The following is a 14,503-nucleotide window of genomic DNA, read 5'->3' on the forward strand; positions in this document are numbered from 1 at the left end:
TCATGTCCATCAAGTCAGTGATGCCATCCAACCATCTTATCCTCTGTCGTCCCCTTCTCCTCCTGCCTTCAATCTTTCCCAGCATCAGGGTCTTTTCCAATGAAAAGAACTCTTTGCATCAGGTGGCCAGAGTATTGGAGTTTCAGCTTTAGCATCAGTCCTTCCAATGAATATTCAGGATTGATTTCCTTTAGGATGGACTGATTTGATCTCCTTGCAGTCCAAAGGACTCTCAAGAGTCTTCTCCAACACCACAGTTTAAAAGCATCAATTCTTTTAAATTTCTTTATAGTTCAACTTTCACATCCATACATGACTACTGGAAGAACCATAGCTTTGACTAGATGGACCTTTGTAGGCAAAGTTATGTCTCTGTTTTTTAATATTGTATCTAGATTGGTCATAGTTTTTCTTCCAAGGAGCAAACATCTTTTAATTTCATGGCTGTAGTCACCATCTGCAGTGATTTTGGAGCCCAAAAAGATAAAGTCTCACTGTTTTCATTGTTTCCCCATCTATTTGCCATGAAGTGATGGGACCAGATGCCATCTATGATCTTAGTTTTCTGAATGTTGAGCTTTAAGCCAACTTTTTCACTCTCCTCTTTCACTGTCATCAAGAGGCTTTTTAGTTCCTCTTCACTTTCTGCCATAAGGGTGGTGTCATCTGCATATCTGAGGTTATTGATATTTCTCCTGGCACTCTTGATTCCAGCCTGTACTTCATCCAACCTGCATTTCACATGATGTACTCTGCATATAAGTTAAATAAGCAGGGTGACAATATACAGCCTTGACTTACTCCTTTCCTGATTTGAACCAGTCTGTTGTTCCATGTCCAATTCTAACTGTTGCTTCCTGACCTGCATACAGATTTCTCAGGAGACAGGTAAGGTGGTCTGGTATTCCCATCTCTTTCAGAATTTTCCATAGTTTATTGTGATCCACACAGTCAAAGGCTTTGGTGTAGTCCATAAAGCAGAAGTCAATGTTTTTCTGGAACTCTCTTGCTTTTTCAGTGATCCAGCGGATGTTGGCAATTTGATCTCTGGTTCCTCTGCCTTTTCTAAATCCAGCTTGGACATCTGGAAGTTCATAGTTCACGTACTGTTGAAGCCTGGCTTGGAGAATTTTGAGCATTACTTTGCTAGTGTGTGAGATGAGTGCAGTTGTGCAGTAGTTTGAACATTTTGGGGGATTGGAATGAAAACTGAGCTTTTCCAGTCCTGTGGCCACTGCTGAGTTTTCCAAATTTGCTGGCATATTGAGTGTAGCACTTTCATAGCATCATCTTTCAGGATTTAAAATAGCTCAACTGGAATTCCATCCCCTCCACTAGCTTTGTTCGTAGTGATGCTTCCTAAGGCCCACTTGACTTCGCATTTCAGGATTCCTAAACTTTAGTTCCTGAAGATTCAAGGAACTAAAGAAGTTTAGGAATCAGATTCCAAGCCTCCCTGGGAGGCTACACCGGAGGCCACCAGCAGAGGGCAGGGTCCTGCCCACTGTGCCTTCTGGTCTGCAAAGCTGCGGCGCGGAAGCACTTCCCGGCCGCGGGGCGGGACTTCCGGCGGCGGTCCCAGATCTAGGGGGCGCAGCGACAAGGAGTTGTCCTTCTGAGCGAGAGTTGTATTTCGAATCTGCACGTGTTCGCCACCGCCTCCGCTGCGAAAATGTTCCAGCTGCTGCGCTGCGTGCCCCGCGTCCTGGGTACTGCCGTCGCTGGTCTCCGCGCCGCCGCGCCCTCCCTGCCGCGGCTGCAGCCCGCGTCCCGGCCATGCGCCCGGCCCTTCGGGCTGCTCAGCGTGCGTGCGAGGTCGGTGCAGCTGCCCGGCCTCCTGAAGCCTCGGGGGCCCTGCGCTTGCGGCTGCGGCTGTAGCGGACTGCACACCGAAGGTGAGACTCATGCACGTGGGCCGGGGGCTTGAGGGGCTGGGAGGTGTAGACCACCTGAATGGACAGTCCGGAGCCGCTCCTGAGGTCCGGAACATTCTCCCAGTGATGGTCGACCTGCTAGTTAAACCCACGCTTAATAACATTTCCTGTCCTCCCCCACGCCTGTTTGACTTTGCGAGGAGAGATACTGTAAAGTCCTGGAGGCCGGCTTTACCTCAGTCTCTCGAAAATGGAACTTTGCGAAAGCCCAAGGTCGCGGTTAGAAGTAGCGTGGTGAGGTTTCTTGGCAAGTGAAAGGGTAGTGGCAATTTTTTTTTTTTTTTTTTTTTTGCTTTATTTTGAAACGTGGTGAGAAGTTCATTATTGGGGATCACTTTCCTAGAATCCATGCTCAGCTTCCCACTGATAGCTTACATTTTTACAGATGAAGGAATTGAGGCTTAACGGATATGAGTTGGGCTAAGTCCACAGAGCCACTATTAATAATAGAAGTATTAGGAAAAAACAGACTAAGTCCTGGTCTCTGCTTGTAGTAACGGGGTCATTTTCCGTTTTAGACTAATTGGCTCTTTCTGTAACTTATTTCCATTGTAGGAGACAAAGCTTTCGTTGACTTCCTCAGCGATGAGATCAAGGAGGAAAAGAAGATACAGAAATATAAGTCTCTCCCCAAAATGTCAGGAGGTTGGGAACTGGAAGTGAATGGGACGGAAGCCAAATTAGTGCGGAAAGTTGCTGGAGAAAAGTAAGTACCAGGGGCCTATGGAACCCAGGGGACCACATCCATAAACCTGCAGGACCTGCTGTGAGGTATCCACAGCAACCTTTAGTTAAGACAGGTGCTTGACCGACTCCTGGTTTCCCAGAGATGGTAGGATTCATTTGGATAACTTCTTAGGCTCCTTTTCGCTCACTCACTGCACAGTAATGTGTTGTGGTGGTTAACAAGGAGACAGCAAGCTAGTAGCGGGGTTCCCCAGGGGCTTGGCGGTTCAGAACCCACCTGCCATGTAGGAGGCGTGAGTCTGATCCCTGGGTCATGAAGATCCCTTGGAGAACGAAATAACAACCCACTCCAGTATTCTTGACTGGAAAATCCAATGGACAGAGGAACCTGGCAGGGTACAGTCCATGGGGTTGCAAAGAGTCAGACACGACTGAGTGAATGAACCTCACCCCAGTAGCCTTGAAGCCAAGCCCCTGGGAGTCTTCTGGACCAGTAGAGGCAGCAGCACTGAGCCCTTACTGGTGAGTGAGGCTGTGCCTTGCCCACAACTTAGGCATGCAAATTCAGAGATGCCAACAGAATCGGATTTACTCTGCTGGCTCTACACTCAGGCTCTAAAAGGCCACCCCCCTCCCTGTTCTGTTTACAGTTGAGAAAGCAAGATAATTAACAGGGTGGGGTTGCAGTATAGTTTTTCATTAGAAAAGAGGGAAGCCTTTGACCTGCTTAAGCTGTTTTAAATCCATGATCCGCTTTGAAGTTTCGCATGTGCTGTGAAGTAGCAGGCTGGTGGTTTTGCCTAGTAGCGTAGCGTTTCCCCCTCATAGGTCGATTGCGTAGTCTGTAACATGACCCAAACCACTCTCCTAAGCTAAGTTATAGGCGGTTTGGGACCATTATAATGGGCTGCTGAACATAACTGCATTTCTCTGTCCAGGGGTCAGTTTGGTCCACAGTTTTGTGCCTGTACATCAAATCTCTATCTGGCAAGGCACCAGTTATCGTGGCTTCAGAGGGCAGCGTTGTCTGCAACCTAGCAGTGCTCGTTCCAAGTGTCACTCAATTTTCAATTCAAATTTTGGAATATGATATGTCAGGTGAAGTTAAAATTGTCATTAGGTGGTGTTTGTGCCCGCTTTGTCATTTATTAAACTTCCCACATCTGCTCTGAAGAATAAAACTGTCCAGCAGCATATTCTTTTTTTTTTTTTTGGCCACACTGCTTGTGGGAATCTTCGTTCCCCGACCAGGGATCAAACCCAGGCCAAGGCAGTGAACACACCGAGTCCTAAGCAGTGGCCCACCAGAGAACTCCCCTCTGTGGTGTCCTTAGTGAGGCCTCCCCTTCCTGGGGCCAGGGCTACTCTCCATCCTCAGCTGATGCCACAGCCCTCCAGTGCTCCTTCTCTTCCTCTCAGGCAGATTTTCTTCTAATGGAGGAGGATTTTTAAAGGAGGCTCCTTGGACTTCGTGGTGGTCCAGTGGTTAAAACTCTCCTCTCCCAGTGCAGGGGACCTGGGTTCAATCCCTGATCAGGGAACTAAAATATCACACATAGCAACAAAAGTCACGTGCACCTCGCAACCAAGACCCAGCCTAGCCAAGTACGTTTTATTTTTTTAAAGGAGGCTTTTGGAACTTTGTGGTGGTCAAAGTGTCTGCTCCCAGCGCAGGGGACCTGGGTTCAATCCCAGGGAACTAAGATCTCGCATGCAGCAACTGAGCGATCCCACACATAGCAATGGTCATGCGCACCTTGCAACCAAGACCCTGTGCAGCCAAGTACATTTCTTTTTTTAGAGGAGGCTTCTAGCCCACGCCCACAGCTTCTCATCTGCTCACCACCACTGGAAGGTGCCCTGGAAAGACAAGGGTGGCGGTGTCAGCTGACTGTGGCCATAAGGTTGACAGAGAGCCCCAGATAGTGGCCTGATGGCAGAAGCAGCCCACACACAACTGTATTTGGCTGAGGAAACAGTGCCTAATTGACTTCCAGCAGCCAACATATAGTAGGCCCACTTCAGACCTGCTGAATCCAACTGTGGGTGGGATGCAGGCAATCAGATGTAAAGCCGGCTGAGATACATTGTTTCAACAGCATTTTTAACTGTAGCAAGCCTTAGTACCTACTCAGCTACTCAGTTAAAGAGAGTCTTCATTGTGCTTTCTTTGGTTGCCTTTCTAGGATCACTGTCACTTTCAATATTAACAATAGCATCCCACCTGCTTTCGGTGGTGAGGAGGAAGAACCCTCCCAAGGGCAGAAGGCTGAGGAGCAGGAGGTAAGTTTCTAACACTGTAACCAGTCTGTACCCACCTATTTCTGACAGGCTTAGGGAAGGAGCATTGGTTTTTGTTTTGTTTAAACTCTAACGCCAGGAGAGAAGGCAAAGGCAGCCATCCTTGGGCCTTTACTTGCAGAACACCAGAACTGTGTGGCCACTTTTCTTTCCCAGGGGCCAAGTGTTAATGAACTGTTTTCTGTGGGCTTAAGTGTTAGGCCTGTGTTCACCTAACAGGAAGGAATTTAAACTGTCTTAACCCTTCTCATGATCAGGAGATAAATCATTTGGAGTGTTCCACATGAGGAATACATGTCCCGGGCTGGTAATAAACACCAGCCAGGAGCATCAGAGACTTTGGCAAGGCCTCTCCTTAAGTTGCTGCCCTTCTTGGTTGGACCTGGATGGTGCTTAGTCCTCGAACATTTTAGGAAGCTTTGTGCCTGGCCTAGAAACCAGCCAGTATGAGGGCCACAGGTCCCCAGACTTTCTGGCTGGTTGGGCATGGTATTGTCTCATGACCCAGCTCAGCTCCCTGGAGTGCTGGCCCAGCCCCCCTGACAAAGAGCACCCCCACCCCGACCCTCCTCCTCCCTGAGGTTGGCTGGCTCACCCTCAAAGGGAGGGCCTCTGGGATTTAGTCAGAGGCATCAGCCTTTGGTCCTGGGCTGTAATGAAGATCCTGAAATATCTGGAAAGGGGTTTTGGAGCTTTCAGCCAGCTTTGTAGTGTATAGATGTAGAAACTGACCCAGGAAAATTAACTGGCACCCTAGGTGGGGCTAGAGCTGAGTTCCTAATTCTGAACCTTGTATGTTCTGTAAACAAGCAGGGTGCTAATAGAAGTGAAAGCTGTACTAAATTATGATACTCTGCCTCCAAAACACAGTCCATAACTCTAGAAAGGAATGACAGGATGCGTTCGGCCCAGTCTCTGAACAAGTGGGTTATGTGGCTGTAATACTGTGTTAAAGATCCTAGGCTTCTTATTTGGGAACCTCTTAGCATACTGTAAGACTTGCAAGTGGCTAAGTAATATCGTAATAGCAGTGGCCATCAGACTCCTGAATTGAGACCTTTAGTCCAGACCCCTGCCAAAAAACACATTTACTGACTTGTTCTTATTTCCCCAGCCTGAATTGACATCCACTCCCAATTTCGTGGTTGAAGTTACAAAGGACGGCAGCAGCAAGGCCCTTGTGCTGGACTGCCACTATCCGGAAGATGAGGTGTGTAGGGTGGAGAGCTGGCAGCCCTGGGTGGGGGAGGCCTCCAGGGGGCTTTCCTGGCTCCATCCAGCTGATATTAACATTTTCTGGCTTAGAGCAGCAAAGCTGGGAAGATTAGTCGGAGGTGAGGGAACAAGGTTCAAATCTGGGTTTCAAGCTGTAAATAATCCCTTTTCTTCGCCTGAGTCTGGCTTGTCCTGGAAAACCTTTCTGTTTCCCCAAATACTGTCTCTCTTCAGATTGGACAAGAGGATGACCAGAGTGACATTTTCTCCATCAAGGAAGTGAGTTTTCAGGCCACCGGCGAGTCTGACTGGAAGGACACAAATTACACACTCAACACAGACTCCCTGGATTGGGTGAGTGCTAGATCAGGTGGGGAGGGGCCTACCTAATCCAAGGAGGGACAAAGAAGCATCAGAGTAAGTGTCTCAGGGGTCTTTTTAACCAGTAAATGATCCTCCTTCTAGGGCTTATACGACCACCTAATGGATTTCCTTGCGGACCGAGGGGTGGACAACACTTTTGCTGATGAATTGGTGGAGCTCAGCACAGCCCTGGAGCACCAGGAGTACATTTCTTTCCTTGAAGACCTCAAAGGTTTTGTCAAAAGCAAGTAGAGCAGGCAGCAAGGTGCTGAACACCTTAATTTTATGGCAGGCTTTGGCCAGTGAACAAAACCTAACTGAAGCCAGACCCACATGCTTTGAAATGGTTTTTTTTTTAATCCCAATATCATGGAAAATGATTCACTTTTAACTTATTTCTGTTGTCTCTTATTTACCATTCATTTACCCTCTACAAACCCTTTATTTCTGGATTTTTGTATAACATAATGATGGACAATAAAATCTCCAAGGTGATTTGTCTTTTCTAATTCTCTACCCTCCCTTTCAACCTGCATTACAAAACATGAAACAGAGGAAAGTCTGAAATGTTTTAATATTAAATAAGTTATAAATAAAAGGTTTGTATTTACAAGGCCACTTCTCAAGATGGGACTTTCTTCCAACACAGTAGATCATGCATCAAGACTGGGACCGACTCTAGAGGATCACAGCCCAAGTATCACAAGCCTGGATTTAAGTAGAAAAAAGAGTTATTCCAGTCACGAAGATAGTCTCAGCATATGGTTAAAAGTCATCGATACCAGTGACACTTAAGCTGCTCCTTCCACGACCTGGGTGGCCACTGTCCTTCCCCCCTTTAGGAGATGGTTGGCCTTTTAACTGAAATGGCATCACTTTTCTATGCAACTAAGTTCCTCTTTTCTACCAGGGTGGGAATAAAACCAACTGCTGACCCACTCTCAACTACTGGCTCCCGTGGGAGGCTTACCAGACAGCTCATGAGAAGACATGACTTCTCCTCTGTCCCCTCAGTGACTGAAAATTCTGGCGTGTGGGGACAATGTGCACTGTGCTCGTTCACACTGTCTTCTAAACAAGCGCGAAGCTTTTGCTCTGTCACCTCCGGAGACTGAAAAACAGACAAGTTAAACTATAAGCTAATCTTACTAGCCTCATAGTCAACAGGTTGAAAAACTGCAGCTCCTCACACCAGTCCACAACTGGCTCCCCGTGATGCCTTGATTCCTTGGACCCTTAAAACGCTATAACTGTACTAAGAGGATCTCTTTAAATGTCCATCTGGCCGCCTCTCCAAATGAACCAGTGCTCTTCTGCTCCTGCCGTAAAACACTAACTGCTGCTCATCGCGCCAGGAACACTCAGCTGGGACTCCGGAACCTCCCTGTGTTTCTGCCTCTACCAGCCAAGTGTATGCTTACCCAGAACCAGCAAGCTCCCAGATCTGCTACTGAACTTGCTACTATAACTAAGCGATTTAATTACATACTATATAAACCAATGAAATAAGAAGAAAACAAAGTTTTGTTTTTGTGATAGTAAGTGGAATGTTTAGGAAACAAAAAGATGCTTTTTAAAAAAAAGCTATTGAATTAGGTAAAAGAGTAAAAGATGGGGAGGAAAAATCCTAAAGTGTACACAGCTTCTCGATGCTTTATAGAAACAACTGGAAACATAAGACTTTAAGATAATTTTATAAAAAACAACCTCAGCTCTCCAGTCAACAGAGTCTCGCTCAAGGACTGGCAAGTAAACATGTATGTTTGAAACAGTGTCATTTGTATAATTCACTTTAATCAACTGGCAAACTTTTGGTCAACATCATATCAGATAAGAGGACTCCTATATTTGAAGATTACTGACACTTAAATTCTGAATGCAGCTTTGTCTTCAGATATGGACAGTTTTTATGGCATATCAGATACAAGAGTTTCCAGTTCTAAACCAGGCTCTCTTCCTAGAGGTAAGTGCCTCACAAATGGCTTGGGGAGAGGGGCCGGCAAGACCCTGATTTACGGAGCTTGCCAATTCCATGGTGTCTCGTATTGCCACTGTGACCAATTTCAAGCTACCAGTGTGTGAACTGGACGTGAGGCTGGGACAAGCTGTGCACACTGCTGGAGTTGTTTAAGAAAGTAGGTACGTGTGGAAAGAGGTAACACAAGACCTGTGTGAGGAACACTCACATGAGACTGGATGTACAGGCCACACTGACACACGACCAGTCCGCCTGCTATCCTCAGGTTGTACCTGGAAGCAGAATTGGGATCCCAGAGCATCACAGCTAGCAGACCCGTATCCCCCCACCTTCCCAGACCACAGATTTGGGGGAAGTTCCACTCACCTTGGAGTGGGGGGTGGGAACGAACAGTGCTGAAAAGGTTGTGAAAACTCTTACTTTGTACACACGGGACAGATGAGGGGGTTTGCTTCCCACTCAGCAAGCATGACGCTGAGACACTGTTCGTCAAACTGCAAGCTCTTCTCGTACTCACTGATGATGGACTGTTCTGCAAGGCAGAGTAGAGCTGGAGTGTCACTGCATCACCTGGGCGCCCTGTCCCGAGTGCTAGAAGACGCATTTTCAAAGGCTTCATCCACACAAGAGAAATAGGGTAAAACCACACTACGATCGCTAGATATTCACTGCTGTGTCAGGCCTCATCTTCCTGGATCCTTCCCCTCCTGTCTGTCTGCTTCCTTTTGAAGTGATGAGGCTAAGTCATGAGGCCACAGGAGTGGAGCTGAACAAGTGTCAGGCAGCTGAAGAAAGCTGACAGACACGTGTTTCTGACGCCAGGCCCACCTGGATAAGTCTAAGGCGATCTGTTCGCCAGTGTCCCCAGACTCAGTCCGTATTGTTCAGAATGTGTGTGTTCATCCACTCAGCAGATATGTAAAAAGGCCTAGTACTTGGGAGGCCTAGGTAAATACAAAGATGAAAAAGGCTGGTCCCTGCTTCTGATGAGCTCACCATCTAGACTTCAGAGTAGGGCTCAGCAGACCACAGGCCATATCCTGCCCACCTTCCATTTTTAAAGTTATAATGGAATAGCCATTCTCCTTTGGTTGATGAATGGGCTATCACGGTTCTCCCACTACAACAGCAGAACTGAGTAGTAGCAACAGGCTAAACATTACAATCTGGCTCCTAAGGGACAGTTTGCCAACCCCAATTCCAGAGGGTTCCTTATGACTGAGTAAGGCAGAACACAGCAAATTCTTATCACTTCGGATTTTTAAATTAAATACACCCCAAAAGAAATATTTAGTGAGTCCTTCCTTTCACCAAGATAGGTTTTGCAGGTGAGGGTAAAGAGAAAATAAAAAATTAAAATCAAGGAATCTACAGTTTAACTGGGGTCAACACAGCAATCATAACAGCTAACACTCGCATAGCACTTATTATGTGTCAAATGCTATGTTAAGTCCTTACATATATATTAATCTTCACTATAAATCTTATTTTAAAGATGAAGAAACTGAGGCACAAGGAGAGCCCAGCGCCACACAAGTTAAAGTGGTAAAGCTGAGAAGTGAATTTTAGCCGTCTGGGCCAAGAGTTCATGCTCTTGCATCCTCAAGATAATAGCAATTATTTATCGCAAGCCTTCTTATATACCAGGCACCGCTCTAAGTCTTCAACACATGTTATTTAAGCCTACAAATAAACTAGAGGCAGTCTGTTATCTCTTTAACAGATGACAAAAACTGAGCCTCGTCAAGACAGGCCTGTGTGAAATAAATGACTTAGTTATATGAGGTACTAAATTAAGCATTCTGTGGCTCTCTGATGCTACAGGAAGGGAATGGTCACAAGACCCTGGGGAGTCAGTACGGAACAGATGGGAGAGAAGGTACTGAAGATAGGCAGCACAAGAGGCCTGATCATGCACTCTCCTGTAAGGGGACAAGGTTACTATTTATCTACTAACAGAAAAGTACTGTTGGGTTGAATAGACACAGGAACCAGATTCACAAAATCAGTTTTACTTTCCAACTCCACCACCGGCTATGCAGCCTGTAAGACACCACTGTCTCCTCATACTACCTCATAGGGGCATCATAAGGACAGATTGGGGGCAGGAGGAGAAGGGGACGACAGGATGAGATGGCTGGATGGCATCACTGACTTGATGGACGTGAGTCTGAGTGAACTCTGGGAGCTGGTGATGGACAGGGAGGCCTGGCGTGCTGCGATTCATGGGGTCGCAAAGAGACACGACTGAGCGACTGAACTGAACTGAAGGACAGAACAGTAGAAGGAGAGCTCTGAGCACAAAGCCTGACAACTGAAGACTCTCTTGTTACTGGGACAGCCAAGTACAGCCAAGACTTTAGAGTAAGAACAAGAGACCCCTGAACACTTGACTAAAGATGGAAATAAAGGAGTTAAAAACATTCTGTTTAGAAATGAGATCAGCATTAGAGCAGTTAGAGATATAGGCAGGAAGAACTATTCCTAGACGTCACCTTGATCAATCAGCTCCTGTTGGATTTCCTCCAGCACAGCCAGGTCCATCGGCTCCTCCAACTGCAAGAGAAAGGGGTCATCAGAGGTTTGAAGTTACAATCAACTGACAAGACCCACATGATTCACACTTGGAGACTGGCTTGAAAAACCCAGATTCAACTGAAGAAATCAACCCAGTCCTTCTGTAGAATGTGCTGACAGCGCAGTAACGTGGCCATGCTGAGAAAGCAACCACAAATGATTCACCCAGCCAGGGACAAAACAATAGCACCAAAGTTGCGGGAGGCAGTGTAGGGCAGCAGCTAAGTGTATGGTTCTGCCAAAAAGCTGTGTGACCACTGCTGCTGCTGCTGCTGCTGCTAAGTCGCTTCAGTCGTGTCCGACTCTGTGCGACCCCATAGACGGCAGCCCACCAGGCTCCCCCGTCCCTGGGATTCTCCAGGCAAGAACACTGGAGTGGGTTGCCATTTCCTTCTCCAATTCATGAAAGTGAAAAGTGAAAGGGAAGTTGCTCAGTCGTGTCTGACTCTTAGCGACCCCATGGACTGCAGCCCACCAGGCTCCTCCATCCATGGATTTTCCAGGCAAGAGTACTGGAGTGCGTTGTCATTGCCTTAAGTTTCTAATCACTGTCAGCTTCATTTTGGGCATCTGTAACGTGGACATAAAACCCACCTGAGAGGGTTACTGTAAACACTAATTGTGGTTATGTAACTCGAACACATAGCAGGCACCAAATCATGCCTGTTTATTACAGAGAGCCTTGATGTTTTCAGAGCAGTTTCCCACATGTTTCTTATACTGTCCTCACAGTACTGACAACATTATCAATTTTACAAATGTGAAAACTAAAGCTCAAAGAGGCAGAATTAAGAGGCAATAGCAAAACCAGGATCAGAATTCCAGAACTACTGAGACTTCCCTGGTGGTCCAGTGGCTAAGACTCTGTGCTCCCAACACAGGGGGCCCATCCCTCATCAGGGAACTAGATCCCACATGCTGCACCTATGCATGCTGCAAGAAAGACTGAAGATCCCGTGTGCTGCAGCTTAGACCCAGCACAGCCAAATATTAAAAAAAAAAAAAGAATTCCAGAACTACCGAGCTCCAATCCAATGCTTTTCCTGATGCATGGTAAATGGTTTCCCATCCACACCCAGTTCCCAACCCTGGCTGAGATTAGAATCCGAAAGTTCCTGGAGACCTTTTTTAAAAGAGAGATCACTAGCTCAGGCCTACTGAATCAAATGTTCCAGGGGTGGAGCCATGGAGTGAAATTTCTCTCTGTTGAGTTTTGTAAGTGATTATGATGCGAAGAACTGACTCATTGGAAAAGACCCTAGTGCTGGGAAAGATTGAAGGCAGGAGGAGAAGGGGGCGACAGAGGATGAGATGGTTGGATGGCATCACCAACTCAATGGACATGGGTTTGAGCAAGTTCCAGGAGTTGGTGATGGCCAGGGAAGCCTGGCGTGCTGCAGTCCATGGGGTCACAAAGAGTCGGACACAACTGAACAATTGAACTGAACTGATGATGCAATGATGCAGCAGGTTAAGAGTCTAGAATTTATGGACCATCAATTGATCTAGAAGAGTCTAATGTTAAAGGGAGAAGAACTTGGGTCAGAGGCCATTAGAGTCCTGATTGGGGGCTGGAGGGTGACTGGGTTTAGAGAAGATGGGGAGACAGGAAGAGAGGACACTGCCATTCTTGGTGCTAAAGGAACATATCCAGCCTGACCTGAGCCCAGGCCTGTGGCCAGCTCTCCACCGACTGCAAAGCATTCCACTCTTCTTCCATCACCTCCTGCACTAGAAGGGTGTTCTGAGCGCCTCCTGACATACTGCCTCCAGCCTGGCGGTATTTGCTCAGGAGCCTGTCCCGGCTGTTTCTCATTCTCTCCAGGCATCCCTTGGAAAGAGGAGAAAGATGAGAGGGGGGGGAAAAAAAAAACCCTCAGATTAGTTATTAAAACACTAAAGGAAATTTATAGACATGCAATTTAAACTCTAGCCCTAACTATTGTTATTTTGGCACTTTCCTCTCCAATCCTTACCCATATGTCAAAGGGTGCAATTACAATCCTTGGGTCATGTATTTCCAGATCAACCTACTTCGCAGTCTATCTTCAATGCCAGCCTTCTGAATGGTTGGTGATATTAGCGCAACATCCACTGTGCTATCAAGACAGGTTGCTTCCAAATTTTTGCTACTCTAGATATGGCCCTGGTAGTCACCTTCCTAAACAGTTACTCAGCTTCAGGCAATCTTTTCCCCTAGCGGCCACATGGCAATGCCTGGAGACATTTTTGGTTGTCACAGCTTTAGTTGTAGAGGCCAGGGAAGCTGTTAAACAGAGTACAATCCCAGAACTGCCCCCCACTCCACAATGAAGAACTATCTTCTTCAAACTGTGGACAGCCAAGGTTGAAAAATCCTGCTGTCAACAGTCATTTCTAGCATCAGATTATTTTCCTGGGATATATCCACTACATTAAATTCCAGGAAAGACAGGCGACAGCATTTACAGGAACCAGACTGAGTTCAGGATAGGTCAGTGCTGACTGTAAGCTACAATTCTGCTAGACTTAGTAACATAGGCACAGAAGAAACCGTTTGGAATGGAATGAGAAATCACTTTCGAAATAAAAAATACTATCTAATTATTCTATTCCTCTTTGGGATAGACATAACGCCTCTCTAGATTGCGGTGAGTATACAAGGTGCCTCTCTGGTGCCCACCGACCCGACAACAGCGGGTGTAGAGGTGCAGTCACGGCCACATTTCACACTGAAAACACACGAGTCCAAAACGAAGGCTTCCTGGGACCGGGCCGGTCCATGCTAGTCCCACACCCAAGGGTCCAGAAGCTCCAGGAAGTGTCCGGGCGGTGGCCGGGGTCGGACCTACAGGCAGGAGATCCACCTGTACCGACTCTTGCTTCACCCGGCCGGGCGAAGGGAAGTTACGGAGGAGAGCGGTTCCTGGGACTAGGGGAGTGACGACAACCTGGCCAAGGCCTCCCAAATCTCACACTCACCTGCCTGAAAGCCTCTTTCCAAGGCGGCGAGCCCGTCAGTTTATACAGCGAGTGGTGCCGAGACCCCGGCCTCTCTGCCATCTCGTTTTCGCGGGAGTAGTCCCCAGAAAGCCCCACCCCCAACGGGGCACAGAATCCTGGGAGTTGTAGTTCCTGGGTTCCGACCGCGCCAGGTCCCGGGGAATTCTGGGAAACGTTTTCCTATTGGCGGGTCTCACACGGAGACGGATTTGGGCAACCCCAGGGTGGGGGACTGAGGGAGAAGGCAATGGCACCCCACTCCAGTACTGTTGCCCGGAAAATCCCATGAATGGAGGAGCCTGGTGGGCTGCAGTCCATGGGGTCGCTAAGAGTCAGACACGACTGAGTGACTTCACTTTCACTTTCCACTTTCATGCATTGGAGAAGGAAATGGCAACCCACTCCAGTGTTCTTGCTTGGAGAATCCCATGGACGGAGAAGCCTGGTAGGCTGCAGTCCATGGAGT

At 47.3% G+C, this 14,503-nt stretch overlaps 2 protein-coding genes across 6 annotated transcripts; one reads left to right on the forward strand and one right to left on the reverse strand.

Annotated features, from left to right (window-relative positions):
* Positions 1 to 1,543: 1,543 nt before the first annotated feature.
* On the forward strand, positions 1,544 to 6,995 carry C1QBP (complement C1q binding protein). The gene is made up of 6 exons (XM_027517408.1): positions 1,544 to 1,895; positions 2,490 to 2,640; positions 4,808 to 4,904; positions 6,037 to 6,132; positions 6,372 to 6,491; positions 6,603 to 6,995. The coding sequence occupies exons 1-6, from the start codon at positions 1,673 to 1,675 to the stop codon at positions 6,750 to 6,752; spliced, it is 837 nt and encodes a 278-aa protein (XP_027373209.1). The 5' UTR covers positions 1,544 to 1,672; the 3' UTR covers positions 6,753 to 6,995.
* Positions 6,996 to 7,055: 60 nt separating this feature from the next.
* On the reverse strand, positions 7,056 to 14,342 carry RPAIN (RPA interacting protein). Of its 5 annotated transcripts, none has more exons than XR_003506736.1 (7): positions 14,017 to 14,333; positions 12,716 to 12,886; positions 10,974 to 11,034; positions 8,845 to 9,010; positions 8,687 to 8,750; positions 7,471 to 7,611; positions 7,056 to 7,208 (listed from the first exon to the last, which is right to left on the reverse strand). XR_003506736.1 is itself a non-coding variant. In XM_027517407.1 (7 exons), exons 1-7 carry the CDS (start codon positions 14,095 to 14,097, stop codon positions 7,179 to 7,181), a joined length of 660 nt encoding a protein of 219 aa, XP_027373208.1. In that variant the 5' UTR covers positions 14,098 to 14,330; the 3' UTR covers positions 7,056 to 7,178. The 5 variants fall into 5 exon arrangements, 3 of the variants coding, with proteins under 3 accessions (XP_027373208.1, XP_027373205.1, XP_027373207.1); XM_027517407.1 differs by having other exon boundaries at positions 8,899 to 9,010; positions 14,017 to 14,330; XM_027517404.1 differs by having other exon boundaries at positions 8,687 to 9,069; positions 14,017 to 14,337.
* Between the last annotated feature and the right edge of the window lie 161 nt (positions 14,343 to 14,503).

The sequence above is a fragment of the Bos indicus x Bos taurus genome, chromosome 19, assembly GCF_003369695.1.
Source record: "Bos indicus x Bos taurus breed Angus x Brahman F1 hybrid chromosome 19, Bos_hybrid_MaternalHap_v2.0, whole genome shotgun sequence".
Classification (NCBI taxonomy): Eukaryota; Metazoa; Chordata; class Mammalia; order Artiodactyla; family Bovidae; genus Bos; species Bos indicus x Bos taurus.